The sequence below is a fragment of the Pteropus alecto genome, unplaced genomic scaffold (genome assembly GCF_000325575.1).
Source record: "Pteropus alecto unplaced genomic scaffold, ASM32557v1 scaffold71, whole genome shotgun sequence".
Lineage (NCBI taxonomy): Eukaryota > Metazoa > Chordata > Mammalia > Chiroptera > Pteropodidae > Pteropus > Pteropus alecto.
The window spans coordinates 460,890-480,102 of NW_006433024.1; the positions used below are offsets into that span (position 1 = coordinate 460,890).

A 19,213-nucleotide genomic window follows, 5' to 3' on the forward strand; every position below is an offset into this window, starting at 1 on the left:
TGTATTGCTAGATCCCTAAAGTGAATGTGAATCATTATAATTTTTAAAATGAAGTTTTATATAAAAAGTGGACCGATTTCTCTGTCAGTTTTAGCAACTTGTGCTATTTGTTGATACTCTAGAAATTCTGGGTATAGTTCAACTCTTTCCTTACCCCCTTGTCTTCAGTTGGATATAATTACAATTACTCTGATATAATGAAAAAAATCCTAAAGTAATGTTGTTATTTATGTTTTAATCTAACTACCTATATGTTTATTTTTAGTTGTGTGTGACTGCGCGTGTGTATAAAATAAGATAGTGAGGTTGAATTTACCAGATAAATCAGAACTCACCTATTCAAAAGAGCATTTGTAGTTCTGGGTAACATGGAATAAGCGTACTCCTTCCTGTCTATCCCACTGAATACACTGAGCAGAATGCAAATAGCAGCTATTTAAAAATTCTGAAAAGTAAATCGTAGCAGGTAGATTGGGGACACAGACTGGAATTCAAAACACCACTGAACCAGGAGCCTGTTTACCTTTTATTTCCATCTGGGTCCCCTCCCCTCTCTTCTTTTCTCCCTGGACTTGAACCCTGGAAGTGAGCATCAATGCAGACGCAGAGTGCTCTAGAAGCCCTCTAGTTCAGCTTAAAGGATCAGGAAAGAGATCTTCTAGCAGCACAGGTACCTGAAACTCTGAGGGAAAACTTCCTCTCTGAATAGAGAAATTGTGGTCTCAAGATATTGTTCTTAGAACTGATGTCAAAAGCATGATCTGTAAAAAGAAAAAAATGGATAAATTGGAATTCATCAAAATTAAAAATATTTTCTCTATAAATGAGGCTTTTAAGAAATAGAAAGATAAGATAAGACTGGGAGAAAGTATTTGCAAATTCCATATTCGACAGAGGACTTGTATCTAGAATATATAATATAAAGAACTCTCAAAACTTAACAGTAAGAAAACGAACAGCCCAATTAAAAAATGAGTAAAAGACTTAATTCACCAAAGAAGATAGACAGATGGCAAATAAGCACATGGGAAGATTCTCAGCCTCATTAGCCATTAGGGATATACAAATTAAGACCACGGATGAGATACTACTACACATCTATAATACTGACCATACTAAGTGCCAGTGAGGAACTCTCATATGTTGCTAGTGACAATGCAAAGTGGTATAGCCACTCTGGAAAATAGTTTGGCAAAAACATATACTTACCAGACGGCCAAGCAATCTCCTGCTTAGAGAAACAAAAACATATGTTCACGTAAAAACTTGATCATGAATGTTTATAGCAGCTCTATTTATAATTACCAAAAACTGGAAACAACTCACGTGAGTTGTTTGAATGGATACACTTGTTATATTCGTGTAATGGAATACTATATAGCAAGGAAGGAACTATTAATAACAGGCAACAACTTGGATGAATCTCAAAAGCATTATGCTGAGTGAAAGAAGCCAGTTTTAGAAGATTATATACTGCATAATTTATTATATGACATTCTGGGGAAGTCAGTGGTTGTCAGGAGGTATGGCAAAGGAATATCCCAAGGGACTTATCTGAGGTGTTAAAACTGTTCTGTATCCTGATTGTGGTGGTGTTTACATGACTCTAAATGATGTAAAACTTCATAGAACTATATATTAAAAAAATCAATTTTACCGTAAGTTAAAAAAAAAAAAGGCATATGCCTCTTCAGAGTAACCTGTACAGGGGTTATGGACTTATTTCAGTAAAACTGTCATTTCTTAAACCTTTTTTGGAACTCCTGCAGAATTGACTTAGGCACTTTACGTCAAATATCTTCAATTTTCTATTCATGTATATTCATTCTTTGAGAGGTTTTTGTTTTTGTTTTTTAAACTGAAAGTTGTTCAGAGAGACAGGTCTGGTGACTGATGTGGGTGAAAGCTAGATAACAATTTGGTTTACTTTTCTTTCTCTAGATTCTTAAGGTGAAAGCTTAGATCATTTATTTTGGACTATTTTTTTCCCCTTTTATAAGCATTTAAAGTTAAAAATTCACTCTAAACACTGCTAAGGCAACATCCTACACATTTTGATATGTTTTCATTTTCATTCAGTTCAAAATATTTTCTACTTTTTCTTTGTTTTTCTATGACCTATTTGGTAGTTAGAACTGTGTTGCTTCATTTCCAAATATTTGAGTATTTCCCATTTATCTTTTGGTTATTGCTTTCTATAGAATTCCATTATCAGAAAACATACTCTATGAATTCAGTACATTTACGTTTTTTGAGACTTGTTTCGAGGTCTAGTATGTCAGTGAATATTCCATGTGCACTTGAAAAAGAAAAAAAATCTATTGTTGGGTGGAGTTTTATGAAAATGTCAATTAGGTCAAGTTGCTAGACAGTGTTCTATAAGTCTTCTCTATCCTATTCTGATTCCTTTCCTTTTCTCTATCCAGTATAGTTTTCTGTTTACTTGTTCTGTCAGTTACTGAAAGAAGTACTGAAATAACCCAACTACAATTGTGACCCTTTCTATTTTCAGTTCCATTAGTTTCTGCTTCATGAATTTTAAAGCTCCTTTTGGGTACATACACATTTAAGGTTGTTATGAATCAGCCTCTTTAGTACTATGAAGTTTCCTTCTCATATCTAGTAATACTTCTTGTGCTGATATCTGTTGTGTCTCACATAAACAGAGCCACTACATTCCTTATGCTTAGCGTTTTTGCATGGCATGTCTTTTTCTATCCTTTTACATTTAACCTATGTATGTTTTTATATTTAAAGTGGGTTTATTGTAGACAGGATATATTTGTAGGGTTTTTTGGGTTTTATTTTTTGTTTGTTTTTTTAATTCAATTTAACAATCGCTTTCTTTTTCTTTCAAAACCATTTACATTTAACATAATTATCAATATGGATAGGTATAAATATATCATCTTGTTTGATTTTCTTCTGTGTTCCTTATTTTTTCTACTTTTCCTGCCTTTTATATTGTCTTTCAAGTATTTTACTTCTGCTACTGACTTATTACTTATACCACTTTGTCTTATTTATTTAGGGGTCACTTTTGGGTTAACACTATACACTTTATTACTGTCTACCTGCAAACACTATTATAGCATCTCTTACAATAGTGCACTTATGTTTCTGTACTATCGTCAATAAATTAAAAACTGAGGAAAAGTCTGTTATGTTTACTCACATAATTATGCTTATTTACTCATGTAGTTCTGGCTCTATTCCTTCGTATAGATTCACATTTACATCTGCTATTATTTTCCTTTAGCCTAAAGGACTTTCTTTATCATTTCTTATAAGTTTGCTGGCAATTTTCTTAGCTTTTGTTTGTCTGAAAAACTGTATATTTTACCTCCCCATTTTTGAAGAATATTTTTGTTGGCATGTCCAGGTTTACAGTTCTTTCTTTCATCTCTTTAAAACCGTTGTGCTTTTTTCTTCTGGTTTGCACTTACTGATGACAAGTCTGAGTTCATATCTTTGTTTTTTGAACGTAATATATCTTTTTCATTAGACTGCTCTTAAGGTTATCTCTTTATCGTTGGTTTTTAGTGATTTGATTATGATATGCCTTGGGTGTAAGTTTTTTAGGTTTACCTTGCTTGGTTTTGTTGAGCTTGTAGGTGCTTAGGGTTTATAATTTTCACAAAATTTGGAAGATTTTTGGCTATTATTTAGTCAAATATTTAAAAATATGTCCCTTCATCTTCCATGACTCCAGTTATACATATTCAAGAACTTGATTTATTCAGGGGGTGTCTTTACCATGTGTCTGCCACAACTCCTTAAAGCAGAGCCCTGGCGACCTTCCTATTTATGTCAATAGCCATGACCCTTCACCCACTACAAGTAACAAGGTCCATTTGTGCCTTTGCAGGTGATCTTTGTTTTATGACAAAATATATAATTTGGAATTTTCTAATCTTAAACATCTAATCCTAGTGAAAAGAATTAACATGAAAATTTTCCCTTGGATATACCTCTAAGACTCAAGAATATCAATTTAATAAATAAATATTGTTGGTAGTAGCAAATTCATTATGTAATTGAATGTGACATTAATTCTCTTACTATGCTTTGTCAAATCACTCTTACTCTCCAGTGCAGGAATCATAGCCATGGCCCCCACCCCGCTGGATTTGGTCGACATGGAGTCTGTGCACATGAAAACAAAGAACTTGCCAAGGCAAGAGAAGCTCTTCCTCTTATAGAGGACTCTAGTAACTGTGATATTGTAAAAGCCACTCAGTAAGTATAACCAGTGTTTGTTTAATCTTATATTCTGTTGAATTATAATAATATATGTGTATACCTTCCTCACTTCATATTCCAATGCTAGTATGTTTGTCATACCAGCTTCACAGCACTTAACACAGTGTACCTTAGCTTTCTATTGCCAGTTTCTACCATTAGATTGTGAGCAGCTTCTTAGCAAAAGCGTGTCTTTGTCATCTTTGTAGCCCCAGTGCTTTTGCACAGTTTCTGTCATGTATTAGGTGCCCAGTAAATGTTTGTTGAGTGAATGATTTTTAAATGACACTAAAACTAAACTCTGAGTTTGAAACACAAATCTGAGTCTTTTAAAATGTACTACACCTAAATATGCAAATGGGATGGAAAAATATCTCACACATTTATGGATATTTTAAACAATTTATTGAGTACTTTCTATGTACCTATTGTGCTGGGTGCACTAGAAGAAAGTCAGTAAAGTAGAAATAGGTTTTTTCTGACCACTTGAAACATTTGTTTTGCTTAAACAGAAAATGAAAGTGTGTTTGAAAGTTTCCCCTTAAGATCTCCATACATGGGTATTTGCATTAAATCATTTCCAACATTTTCACTATTATGGATCTCATTGATTAACATCTGCTCTCCATTTTGCCATTGAACTTATTTTAAAATGTTTTTGTCTATCAAGTTACATTATTTCATAATCCATTTTCTCAGTAATCAAATATAAATTTGCCCATCAGAGCTTCTAATCAGCACGAAATGAACTAACATTAACCACACTAACTTGATATGATTTCTATCAAAAGCAAAGGTTTTTGGTGATTAATGAGCTGTTTGGCCTTAGTGTAGACTGATGTATTAGTTTTGTTAAAAAATAGTTGACAGTTATTTGGGTGTTCTAATTATTATTTTATATGAACTCTAGAGGCCCTGGGAACCATTAGGTGAATATTATTTGATATTGTTTATATTATATTTATATGAAGATGAGAGTGTTCTTAAGGAAAATATTTGCTTTAATTAGAATGGAACATTTAAATGTTTCTCTGCTACTGGTAAATCTCTATTATGATAAATGTGAGAAATTAGGCTGCACTCACAGGGAATGTCAGTAAAAATTTACATTTTATATCTTTCTTAAAATTTCTTTCAGGAATTCTTAAGTGGACCTTCTTAAGTGGTTGTGGGAAGATCTTTAGGAATATTTGGGAAGGATAAAAGAGAGCTGAGATGTATGTGTGCATTTTCTAAATCACCAAAATCCTAATTAGTGTGTACTCTTGTTATATTTCTTACATAAAGAGATTATTTCTTTTCCCATAAAATGTCAAAGTTGACATTTAAAAGATGAAGAATAGAAATATATCATCATTATCAGCAATTCACTCTCATTAATATTTTCACAGGTATCTTTATCTTTTAAAAATGCCAAAAAAACCCAGACACACACACACACTTTTTGGTGAGGCAGAAATGATTTAGTTTAACATTTATGGGAAACAATTCTGTCATTTGGTTTCATTTTGACCCTTGAAGGCCTATTGAAACTTTCAGTTTTCTCTAAATAGAAATAAGTTTCAAAGAAAGTGCTAACTAGTCTGTTGGGACTTAATAGTTTCTTTTGATAAGAAATAGTATTAATGGATAATTTAAAAAGTTACTATAGCATTAAAAAGAGAGATTTCTTGCCTATTTCTCATTCTGAGAGTCTATTAAATAACTCTTAAATTTTCCTCAAGTCCATCCCTCCTTCCATTCCTATTGCCTCTTTCACTTTAGGTTCTCATTTCCTCTCACCTGTATTTTTTGCAAGAGTCTCTAAACTGGTCTCTCAGTCTCTCTGCCTCACCCTCTTCTAATTAGTTTCCCTACTGCCACTAATGTAATCTTTCTTAAAACTAAAAAATCTGAGTGCTTTCCTCTTTAAAACTTTCAGTGGTTTTCCTTTGAGTGATAAAGTCTAAACTTCAGAGCATTGGCAGAGAAGGCCCATGCAGTCTTTGCCTGCCTCTGCTAGCCTCATCTCTTGCCATTCCCTTTCTTATGCTTTATGCTTCTGCAGTGTTAAATTGCTTATATTTCTCTGAACATCTGTGCAATTTCACCTCTCTGATTTTTGTACATGCTATTCCTTCTGCCTGAATTGTCCTCCCTTCAGCCTACAAAACAGTCCATACACTATGTTTCATCCTCTTAAGGAAAGTCTAATCATTCCTTCATTTGCTGTACCTTATACTATGTTCATATTTTATTGCTGAATTTATCCCATTCCAAGTTTGCTTTTATTCTCCTTTCCTTATTGTGAGGTTATTGCATGGGCTTGGTTTGATTGAAGGAAAAGATTATAGTCAGGAATCAGCACCATGTATTCTTGGCACATAGAGGAGGGTCATATGAAATTTATTGAAGGAGGACAACTGTGTATGTTAAAATTTATCTAAGAAAAGCAAGTTTAACTCCAAATGGATTAATCTGATCAGTTAGTAAACCAGGTTTACTTTTGTTGTTTGTCTTTACAATTACAATATGCCTCTTTATGTATATCTTTGTTAATTATTGTATTTCTGTGCTAACTGAAAGACAGATTGGATAAAGACATGGTAAAAAGAAGAAATTTTGATATTTGAAATTATTTTAATGGTATCAATTATGTCTTTTTTTTCTTATTTGAGATACGGGATTTTTGAACGATGTAAAGAATTGGTAGAAGCAGGATATGATGTCAGGCAACCAGACAAGGAAAATGTGTCACTCCTTCATTGGGCTGCTATTAACAACAGGCTGGATCTTGTAAAGTAAGATGAGATATATGTAGATTAATTGTGTATGTGGAATTCTGGACCTCTCCTTCATTTGTCCTTCAAGTCCAACTATGAATGTTGAACCATCTGTAATCTTTTATTGTAAATGAATACCTGAAGAAGCTTTGTGCCACACATATCAGTTATCAGGGTGTTGAAAAGGACCTTAGAAATCATCCCATCCAAGAGTCTCATTGGCCCAAAAAGGAAAATTAAAGAAAAAACCACAGGGGCCCATTATATAGTTCAGGCAATGAAATGGAACTTCTTTTCTTTTTTAATGATCTGTCCATCATTTACACAGGATCCTAGCATTTTGCTGGGCCCCAGTGAGCCTCTTTCCAAGCCAGGATCATTATTTTTATTCTTTTATTTTAAATTTTAAAAAGTTAGACATTTATACAATCCATGAAGTGTTCCCCCCAATTATTCTAGCACCCATCTGGCACTACACACAACCATAACAATAATATTGACTATATACCCTATGCTATACTCTAAATCCCCATGACTGTTTTGTAACTACTAATTTGAACTTTTTTTTTGAAAAGAAAAAGCGTAACATAAGCTTTCTCAGGATAGAACAAAGTTAACATGTAGTTTAGAAGAAACATTGAAATATTTTACCCTGTAATAATGCCAGGAGGAATGGATGGATAGGAGAATAATTTAACCTTTTTTTAAACTAAGTAAGGAATACATTTTTAAGTAGGCATGTATCGGATTATATAAAATATTTTCTCTTTATAAAGCACTACTGTCTACCCATTGTTTTTTGTTTCTTTGTTTTATACCCTAGCATGTAAAATATATGTGTGTGTGTATGAATGTGTATATATTTTGTATTATACATATTTAAAATCATCGAGGTTTAAGAAAATAAAAATATACTTAAATTTAAAATATACCGAAGTTTAAAATAAACACTCATACAGGCAAACTTCTTTTCTGTGAAAATAAACTGGTGTATTGTTTCAATAATATATATGGAGCACAATTTTGAAATGAGACTAATTCCTATAAACTACAGAAGACAATGTCTCTTTACCTTATAGATTCATTTATACAGCATATCACCTCTATGCCCCCAAAATAGAGAGTAAAACACTCAAAATGTCTAAGTTTTATGAAAGGATTTTGAATTAATTTTTTACTACCTACTTTTAGAATTCATTCCCACATTACAGTGTGAAAAGAGACATAATTTCATCCTTCTTGAAAGTTAGGTAGAATATCTGTGTGATCCTAAACCTTTTGAATATAAACCATTTCAAAAGTGTCGTGGTAGTTAGAATATGGAAAGAATAGTTATCACGTGTTTGTTATGTAAGTTATAATGGAACGCTCATGACAGCAGGACTAATTACTTATATTTTAAGAATATTTCACTAGGGATCTGTTTGATGCTGTTATATGAATCTTTCAGGCGTCTGTCGATCTGAGTGTTTTTAAAAAGGATTATTATTATAATTTGTTTCCCAATACGTTACAAAGAAAAATTGATGTTTCATAGTATGAATTTTAAGTTTTACATCTTATTGTTATTTATGTCTTCTTTTAACAGGTTTTATATTTCAAAAGGTGCTGTGGTAGATCAGTTGGGTGGAGATTTAAATTCAACTCCTCTTCATTGGGCCATTAGGTAAAAGTTTCTTTAAACAATGAAATTGCTGTTCAAAATTGAAAGGGACTTAAGTTTATTTTCTGAACATTATAAACCAGCACTTTTCAATAGAATTTTCTGTGATTATGGAAATGTTCTATTCTGTGTTATCCAATATGGTATCCACTAGCCACAATGTTAAATGTGAAATGGAGCTAATGCAACTAAGGAACTGAATTTTAAATTTTATTTAATTTTAACTAATTTGAATTTAAATAGCCACATGTAGCCACTGTATTGGAAATTGCTGTTATAGACCACTTGAAAGGCTTTTTTTCCCCTTCATTAAAAATAAATAAATAAATATAGCTTTAAAGAATTTCCACAGATGATGTTGTTTGTGTTTAAATTAGAGCTCCACTATGATGCTCAAACTGAAATATGTGCATTATACTTTCTTTTCTATAATCAAAATAAATATCTTTTTGTATTTGATCCCATGGATGAAAGCAGTAGGCCACTGAACTGTAAACTCAGTCAGCTCTTTCTGGTATAAGTTAGCTGTCTGAAGTTGAAGTTAATAAGTGCCTGTCTTGAGACTTAACAATTTCTTAAATTTTGTTTTAACTCCATTCTCTGTGGTTGGTAGTTGATGTGAACCTGAAACTAAACTGAAAAATTGTTTATTTAAGGCAAGGAGTTTATCTTTTCTCCATAGCCAGGAATTTTGGAGAATCTAGGGTTAACCTACTGAGGTACAGTGCTTTCTGAGGAAAATGAACCATATTCAAATGTAAAAATATGTAGTTCCTAAGAATAATATTTGTACAGTATACCTGCAGTCCGTGAATGTTTTACTGCAGCATATCTGGCTCATGATGATTTTAAAGTAGCAAAAGTGAAGTCTAAGTGGTTTTAAAGTTTAGATTTTTTTAGCATTAGTCATGTAAAATCATTATTTATACCTGGTAGCAACATAAGGTTTAAGGTAGATTGGGAGGTTATTAAGTTTGTTACCTGTACTCAAGAAAGACTGTCCAGATAGTTCTAAGTTTGGAGCATCTAACTAAAAAATGTTTGGAGAATATCCAGAGTTTTAAAAATTTTACTGTCAGGGAATACTTTTTATATCTAACCAAAATTCCTCATATTTTAGGAATATCAGTTTCTCCCTGAATATTTTTTCTTTTACTGCATGCTACAGAATACAGTATGATTTTTACTCTCTATTTACAGACAAGGGCATTTACCTATGGTCATATTATTACTACAGTATGGTGCAGACCCCGCTCTCATTGATGGAGAGGGATTCAGCAGCATCCACCTGGCAGTATTATTTCAACACATGCCCATTATAGCATATCTCATCTCAAAAGGACAGGTATGTTTGAAATGTATCTTATACTCCAGCTATTGTAAATCCGAAGATGATTATTAGTAGTGTGTCTTTGTTTTTAAAGTAGAAGTTGGGGATATCCAGATATTCAAATATTAGCCTCGATAAGTCTAGCTATTTTATACTGCTTTTCTAGCTTCATTGGTGCAAGAAAGACAGATCATTTAGCTCAGTGACATACAATAGATGTTTCTGAAACTTGTAAGACTGTATTAGTTTTTCTTGTGACCCTAGTAATTTGCAGAGTTTATCAAAAACATGACTTCAAGGCCTGTGTTTTTCTTCTGGTTGAATGTAGAAATGGTAGGTAGATCACCCATCATTTGCTTTCATTGTTTGAATCCAAATGGGAGGCCAATTTGAGTATATGCTTCTTATTGTTCTCTAAAGTAATTCCATGAAAAGTGATTTGCTTTAAAAGGCATCCACTTATGGCACAGGTTAAATTATAGGTTGTTGGCCGTGGGAGTTTCACTGTCAGCTATACTTGTCTGGGATATGCTTTCTGTTAGCAAAGTAGTTTATATATTAGCAGACTCGCCTGTTAGAGGTGTGGAAACATGTTTGTACAAATGCTGTTGGAATGATTGTGTTCTTTTTAAATCAGCCCTTTCTCTCAGACTTAGCCAGTTGAAGTAGAATATAACCTCCTGGGGTTCACTTTGGAAAGACATTTAAGGAAGAGTCTTTTTTGCTTCTCTTTGGGCTCTTCCCAAGTTGTGTTCCTCCAAGGCCCATGAGAGTCTTCAGTGACTGAAACTTCCTTTGACTTGGTTGGAACCACTGTTGTATACCTCAGACCTGGGCCCCTTTTATTAAAAGGAGTGTATCCTCATGGAGATATGATTTCCTTTTTTTCCTATATTTTAGAAGATGGAAAAGAATTTTTCATGTGTTACTCTTTAAAAAGTAACTCCAAAAATATAGTGAGTTGCCTCAGAAGATAAGGAGTTCACTATTACTGGAAGTGATTAAGTAGGGACAGATGACTTAGTGTAAGAGATGATAATATGAATTAATGTTGGTTAAGGTCTAAACTAGATGACTTCTAAGGTCTCTACTTTTAAAGTCACATATTTGATGATGATTATTGTTTTTCTTTTTCCTTTAGCTCTCTTCCATTCATATTATAGAACTTTAAATCATATATTCAGATATTCCCATTAAAAATATTTTGTAGAAATGAATGGATTTTTATCCTATGGATGTGAAGCAGAACATTCTCTTATTCAAGTGATATTTGAACTTCCTCATAGACATAATGGTAGTGTTAAACGTATTAAAGAGATACTTCTATTAAGAAAAGAGAATTTTGACTGGGTCTACAGTTATGCTGACTGACTCTTTTTTTTTTTTTTTTTGACTAGAGTGTGAATATGACAGATTTAAGTGGGCAGACACCTCTTATGTTATCAGCCCACAAAGTTCTTGGGTAAGTGAGTTTAACTGAATTGCCTCATTCTGAGTTTTGGTTCTGACAATTTCTTATCCATGTATATAAATCTTAACTATCTTAGTTTATGTGAGAAGATAATATATTCTGAAGAAGAAAATAAGATTTTCTACCCTGTGACTGTGTATGGACTTTTAATGTAATTGTAGTTAGAAAAGCACCATTGCAATAATTTTTCTCTTTTCTAATAGCTTAGGAAAAAAGTTTGAAAGCTACCATAAGAAAATTTCTTTACAGAACATGTAGAGATTCCATAGCATATATTTGTTAATATCACGTACATTTCTAAGTTTGCATTTTAAAAAATGGTGACAAGTTTAAATTTTCTCATAATTTGAAATCTAGATGATAAATATGCTTTCCAGAAAACAGTAAATGTTGAGGTTCTCTGATGTTGTTGACTGCTCTGAAAATATTGCAACTGATTTATGAAAATAGTTTATATATTCACATCAGGTACTTATGTATTTAAGTTTTTCTGTGTATTTATTTTATAAACACACGTGACTAGTGACTACCCTATAGTCCAACTTCTGATATTCTATTCAAATATATGCTACAGTTTTCCCTTTATCAGTTTGTTTCTAATGTCGTACTTAATTTCTGATTCTGCTTTTACTTAGGACTTCTCTCCTAGAAACTTAGTTCTGATGCTATTTCTTTTTTGTTCATGGAGTGGTAGGACTGGAAGTAGAATTTTGTTAAAAAGCATTTTGTCTTCTTTGCTGACACCTGAAGTCAGGTATAGTGTTTAAAGATCTTGATAGAATAAAGTAGAATATTGTTTTATGAAAAGAATCTCTTGAGTAGTCATGAAGGAAGGGAAAGTACTCATGATACAGCAAAAATGTTTTATTGGGTTCTGCCATCTAGTCCATAACTTTCTAAGATAAATAAATATTTTAGGATATGATACTCACTCTGTTTAATAATTGGTTAGCAAGAGAATGTGCAGTTAGCTTTTGGTTTATCTCTTCAAATATAATGTTGTACATTTAGTTTATAATTAGATAAATAACAGCATTTAATATTGGCCAAATTTAAATTCACAATTTAAAAAAATGCTAATAGAACAACAACATGAAAGTAAGTTTGAAAAACAAAAGTGGTTATTCTACTGTATTGATGTTGAAATTGTATTATCAATATAGCAGACTGTCACTTAATAGATGTCTTTTTTTTTTTTTTTTAAATGCATCTCTCCTATTAGCACTTAGACTAGGACTCTTCATAAAGAAGTTCCTTAGTTTTCAGAATGCTTACTGATTGGTTAATTGATATATTTGCTTAAAAGATTCGTCATTTACATTTACCCTTCAAATCATTCATCTCTCTAATAGCGCTTGGTTTTTTATTGTTTTGAGACAGGCCAGAACCAACTGGATTTCTTTTAAAGTTTAATCCTTCTCTCAATGTGGTTGATAAAATACACAAGAACACTCCACTTCACTGGGCAGTTGCAGCAGGAAATATTAATGCAGTTGATAAACTTTTGGAAGCTGGTTCTAGCCTGGATATCCAAAATGTTAAGGTACGACCAGGTATTGATCTCCCTTAGTCTATTATATCTTCAATTAGAGGATTGATAAATTAACATAAAGGTAATCTATACATATGTCTTCAGTTACCACAGGATAGATATAAACAATAATAGCTGGCTACCCTCAGGATAAATATATTGAATCTATGGTTCTGGTGATTTTTTAATAAAATGTTTAGCTCTCATACTATATAGAAAATATAATTGAACTTTCTTTCTTTTTAAAGGGAGAAACACCTCTTGACCTGGCTCTACAAAACAAAAATCAGCTCATTATTCACATGCTAAAAACAGAAGCCAAAATGAGAGCCAACAGGAAGTTCAGACTTTGGAGGTGGCTGCAGAAATGCGAGGTATTTTCATATGAGCCCTACGTCGTGGGCTATAAAAACTGTTTTCTTCATTCATTTTTGTTTTTTAAGGCATTGGGGAAACCTGGGAGTGCTGCATTTTTTCTGCCAATTATATCTTTCCCACGCATCCCATAACTCAGAGTTGGAAATTTGGCATTTTCATTGGCAGTTGATTGTTAGTCCTCATAAAACTACATGTTTCTTTGTGAATATCATGGTGTACATCTCCATTTAATTGATGAGTGAGTCAAAACACAAATGGTTTAGATTCTTAGGGAAGCAAAAGGGAAAATACCATTAAAAGGAAAACATTCAAAATGTTTTGTTGGAATCTGGAGGAGTTAGACTTTAAAAATGGCAGCATTGCAAACTTCAAGCATATGATGTTGCTTCTTAAAAATCTGGAATTTTAAGAAATGAAATAAAATTTTACTTATTTATTTATTGTACTCGGCAGTTCTTCTGAATGGTGCTCTTTTCTAAACTTAAAAGTGAACTGAATGAAAAAGTTAGGAATTTCAGCTTGTCCTAATGAATGACCAGCAAAATCTAAGTCATAATAGTGAATATAATTTAAATTGTTAAAATTGTTAAATTGGGGTATTGAATTGATTATACTGTTTTTGATGTTTCAAATATGATAGATAGCATCATCTTATATAATAACAATTAGTAATTATACTTTCAGAATGATCCTAAATGAACAGATATCAGATTTCTATGGAGAGGGTCATCTGACTATAATACTTATTTTACATTTAGGTATGTGGAGGAAGAAAGAAGTAACAGTTACTTCTCAAGTCTCCTTTGCCAACTCCATTGCTTCTCCCCCATTCCTTATGGTAGGGTGCCCCAGGATTTTGTCCTCGGACCTCTTTTCTATCCATTCTTCCCTTGGTGATTTCATGCACTTCTGTGGCTTTTTAAATGCCATCTACATGTTTACAGCTCCCAAATTTATCTCTCTTCAGACCTTTCCAGATTCGTACATCCAATCACCTACTTGACTTATTCAGTTCAGTGTCCAATAGGCATCTCCAGCATAGCACATTAAAGACTAAACTCCTGTCTGTCTTCCTGCCTCTCCCCAACTAGTCCATCCAGTTTTTCCTTTCTCGCTAGGTAGCAATTCTAGCTCTCTAGTCATCTTTGTCTTTTCTTTTTATAACAAGTATCTAGTCTATCAGAAAAAACACATTGGCTAGTTCTGCCCTCAATATATATTTAGAATTTGTCCCCTTTTCACCACTCCACCAATGGCATTTTGGGTCCAGCCACCACTATCTTTCATGCGGATTGCTTTACTTGTCTGCTCTCTCCCTTCTTCCACTTATCTCTAGTCTATTCTCAACAGAGCAGCCAGCTGAATCTTTTAAAATGTAAGTCAGATCCTATCATTCATCTGCTCAGAATGCTCTGATGTCCCTCTTTTCTCCCAGAATAAAAGCCAAAGTCTTTACAATAGCTTATAAGGCCCTGTGTGATCCAGCTTTTTATATATTATAAAATTCATTTAATACATTTGGTCTACGGCCATGCCACTCTGAACGTGCCCAATCTTGTCTGATCTCGGAATCTAAGCAGGTTGGGCCTGGTGAGATGAGAGACCACCTTGGAATACCAGGTGCTGTAGGCGTTTTTTTTTTTTTTTAAAAAAAAAACATTTGTCTGTCTTTCCTTACTAGAATTTAAGCTCTATGAGAGAAAGATCTTAAATTCACTGATGTGTCCCAAGTGCCTAGAACAGTGCCTGTGTGTAGTACGCACTGAACTATTGCATAAGTGAGTAGTGTGGCTCATCAAGGAGTGTTATATCTCGTGTTAAAATTTTGAGATCCGTATTTCTTTTTTCTGTTCTAAAATTACATTGCATGTAGATTCTAAGTTTACCTTTTAAAAAAAATCTAAACTTGCTCATTTTGTGTTATGCAAATTAGAATTGGAAGCATTTTAAGATTTTATATCATTTGATATCATCCTTATAATACGACTTAGAGAAGTAAAAAGTGAAGGTAAAGTAGGATATATGTTCTCCCTTTGCTGTTGAGAAAGCCCTGCTTGATTCCAAGATCACGTATGTTATTGTGAAGTGACAGCATTGCAGAAATGTGGTGCCCGGCTTCTGTGCAGACAGTCAACACTGTGGTCCATAGACTTTCGTTCTTTTAACTTTGCCTGAATAAACCAATTAGCATCCTGAGGACAAGTTTCAATCTTTGGCCTCTGTGTGACATTTGACACTGAGAACAACTCGCTTCTTGAAACTCTTTCTCTGGCTTCTCTGAAACCTTTATTTCTCCTGGTTCTCATCCTCCCTTTCTGGTCACACTGGCCACTTAGCTTTTTTCCCTGTAAATATTTCTGTTGGCCAAGATTTTGCCCCTTTCTACCTGCATAGTCCTTGGAATGTTGTTCATTCATGGCTTTACCACCTATATGCTGATGAATTCCAAGTTTTCTCCTGAATGGTAGACCTGCTTTTCTGATTACCTCCTGGATATCTCCTAGATGTACATAGGTATCTAAAATCCCACATGCCCTAAACTCATCTTTTCTGCAAACTCGGTCCTTTAACCCTCTTTATTAGGAAATGGCACCATCTAGTGCCCAAGTTGGAACTCTTATGGTCTCCTCATTAAATCTGGGGTGTACAGATTTTTGTGTGGTCCCTTTGTCTTTATGCTTTCCGACACATAATACTATTTGAAATAAATTATTTTTTAAAAAGTGACAGCTATCATTAACACTTTCCTAAAAGACCACCATTTCTTGGAGAGGCAGAAAGCAAAACAAAGTAGGTTTAAGTAACATTTCATAAAATGTAAGCCTTTTTTTAAAAGATTGTTTCCAAGGTTTGTAATTTCTCAAACTTCAAATTTATCGTTCAGCAATTTTGAAGGACAACTGTGTTCTGCTGTTATATTACATGTTATTATATATGTTTAGGAAGTAGTTCTTCTAATGAACTAATGATTATTAGATACTTAGGAGGTAAAATCCATAAAGTTCTAAAATTCTGAATCTCTTAATAGCTCTTCCTGCTGCTGATGCTTTCTGTGATTACCATGTGGGCTGTTGGATACATATTGGACTTCAATTCAGATTCTTGGCTTTTAAAAGGATGCCTTCTAGTAACATTGTTTTTTCTGACATCTTTGTTTCCAAGGTGTGTATTAGTCTTCGCAAGGCTGGTGATTGCATTCCAATGGGGTTGCTTATTTCTATTGTTGATTAGCTAGAGTCACAGATTTTTACTGAGCTGTGAATGCTGCTTATCACATAGAACATCCTCAGGGTAGCTGCGAAGGGAGGGCTTTGGTAGCACATGATGGGACTTGAAAGCAAATTGGTCAACCCAATAATTGAATTGAATTGACAACTGATGGAAAATAAATATCCTACTTCACTTTTTAAAATGTTAATTTTGATGAATAATGGGGAGGTTTTTGTAGCTATTTGCATCTTGAAGCATTTTTGTCCATTTTTTCAGAAATTTTGCTTTTTCTTTTTCTAAATCTAAATTCATTTTAAGCTAGTTATTTTTGCTGTTAATGTTTTTAGTCGAAACAACCTAATTAAATTGCAGGAGGTTATAAAATAGTAACTATGACATGGTTCTATTTTTAGGAAAATATTTATACATAATTATATATAATCACTAGTTAAGAGACTGCCTGGCTTCAAATCAAGCTTTACCACATCGCAGGCAGACCTTGAACAAGTTTCTTTACCTTTCTGTGCCTCAATTTCTTCATGTATAAAATGAGGATAATAATTGTGACAAAGCCTGCCTTATGGTTAGTTCACATACATAGTTAGACACATAGTACTCAATAATCATGTCACACCCCAGTCTCCTTTTCTCACTTCTCTTTCTCAGTAAAACTGTATCTAGTTCGTCGTGTGAATAATGGGTATCCTCCTTGGATTGCTGTTATTCTTAAATCTTCCCTTCTTTTCATTTCTCACATCCAGCTCATTCCCAAGTCCTTCCTCCTCTGCCTCTAGTTGGTCTGCTCTCGGAATCTCCACAACTGGCGCCCTAGACCAAACTTCCTAACTGGTCTCCTGACTCCAACTCTTAACCCCCTCTAGTTCTTCCCCACTTAGCAGTCAGGGTGGTCTTTTAAAAAGGCAAATCAGTTTCTGTCTTTTCTCCCTGCATAAAGCCCTCCAGTGGCTTTTCCTTTACTCAGAATGAAATCCAAACTCCTTGCCTATGCGGTATTATGTGATTCATTCCCTCCCCTCTTCCTTCATCTCTTTCCTTCACTGTTCTCCAGCCCTGTTTCTGTTTCTAGAACACATCAAGCTTATTCCCACCTGGGGTTGTGGCTCTCACTAAAGTCTTCGTCTGACATGTTCTGATGGTTGCATAGCTGGAGTCGATGTTCTCCTTCAGGCCTGAGTTCCAAAATCACCTCCATAGGCCGTCCCTGACTGACTATGCTACATCACCCCGTTTTATTTTCTTCATAGCATGTAATCACTGTTTCCTGGAATGTAAGGCCCATACAAGCAGGAAACTTCTCTCTCCTGTTGAACATTTTCACTCACTGGAAAAAAAAAAAAGTAATGATGATGATTCATAGAAAAAGATCTAAAAGGAAATAGTGTTGCTCTCTTCAGGGTGTGATTGTGAGATTCCTGTGCCCCCCTTTGGCTTGCCGCCATTTTCTGGAATACGCATGCGCTACTTTTGTCATAAGGAAAAACAGTATTAGGGGAATCTTACCGTTTGGTCACTCAAGCAGGACAGTTGATTGGAACTGAATTAGAATTTAAATGTAAAGTAAATGCTCAAATTTCTGGAAAATAGCCTAAATTGTCTTCTATTCAGAAAACTTGTATCTTAGAGACATGTATTTATTTTCCACTAATTGGATTGACTTAGTCTCCAAATAAATTTTAAGTTAAATCACCAGGAATCGCAATCATTACTTCTTTTTTTTTCCCTGAGAGAAAGCAAGGACTGGCAGTATTTACTAACATAAGATAGGGGCATTTGAGATGTTGTCTATTTTAGTAGAAACTCAAATTATAAAAAATGGATGAAAGCTTTTGTTTTTGATTACAGTGAGTTGAGGGCTTCATATGCTAGGCTTGGCATATGGACATAATTCAAATGGGAGACAAATGCATATGGCAACACTATTCATACTGCTTTTATTTCTCTCACATTCTTCTGTTCAGTCCCAATTTCATTGAGGTAAGCAGCTACAAACTTTTATTATTAGGCTCCAGGGGCAGTTACTTATTGATCTAGGCTGCTATGTGACACCTGTCAGAAGTAAACAGGTCGTAGTAGCAAGCTCTTACAAGTTAGGTAGTTCACTGTACTATTTAATTAGGTCAGACACAGTTTTGCTGCAAAGTCTCAGACAGGTCAAACCCTAGAGTTTATATGGGCTCCATTTGGCCCATTTGGCCCATTTGGGCAGCATATTAGATGCCTGAGATTTGGGATCTTTAGTTCTTCTCAAATATTTTATCATAATATGCTAATTATCTTGCTAGCTTTTTAAAAGTCCTTTTCATACCTATCATTAACTATCATTTTTTCCTGGTATAAATTTAAAAATAGATCCAGGTAAACTATATTCATGCATACATTTACGATATTGAGTAATGTGAAAAACAAGATTTTTTTTTTCCTTTGAAACAACAGTATTAACATTTGAGTAAGTTATATGTGGACTCCCAAGTTGCCTGTTACCAAGTGAGATGGTTAATGTTCTGATGACTAGTGCCATTTCTACTTTTACATTTTATGTCCAGTGTCTGCTTCTCAAACTGATTGCGGGGTGAAAGTGCTTAAGGTTGTGTGCATCTGTATATTT

The 19,213-nt window shown here is 33.8% G+C and overlaps 1 protein-coding gene across 1 annotated transcript in view; it reads left to right on the top strand.

The window, feature by feature from the left end:
• ZDHHC13 (zinc finger DHHC-type containing 13) overlaps positions 1–19,213 on the top strand; it is a 42,534-nt gene that overhangs the window by 5,104 nt on the left and 18,217 nt on the right. The window contains 8 exon segments of the mRNA XM_025044155.1: positions 4,094–4,239; positions 6,900–7,022; positions 8,593–8,670; positions 9,868–10,012; positions 11,395–11,459; positions 12,849–13,011; positions 13,248–13,373; positions 16,406–16,539. Coding sequence (XP_024899923.1) covers positions 4,094–4,239; positions 6,900–7,022; positions 8,593–8,670; positions 9,868–10,012; positions 11,395–11,459; positions 12,849–13,011; positions 13,248–13,373; positions 16,406–16,539 — 980 coding nt within the window.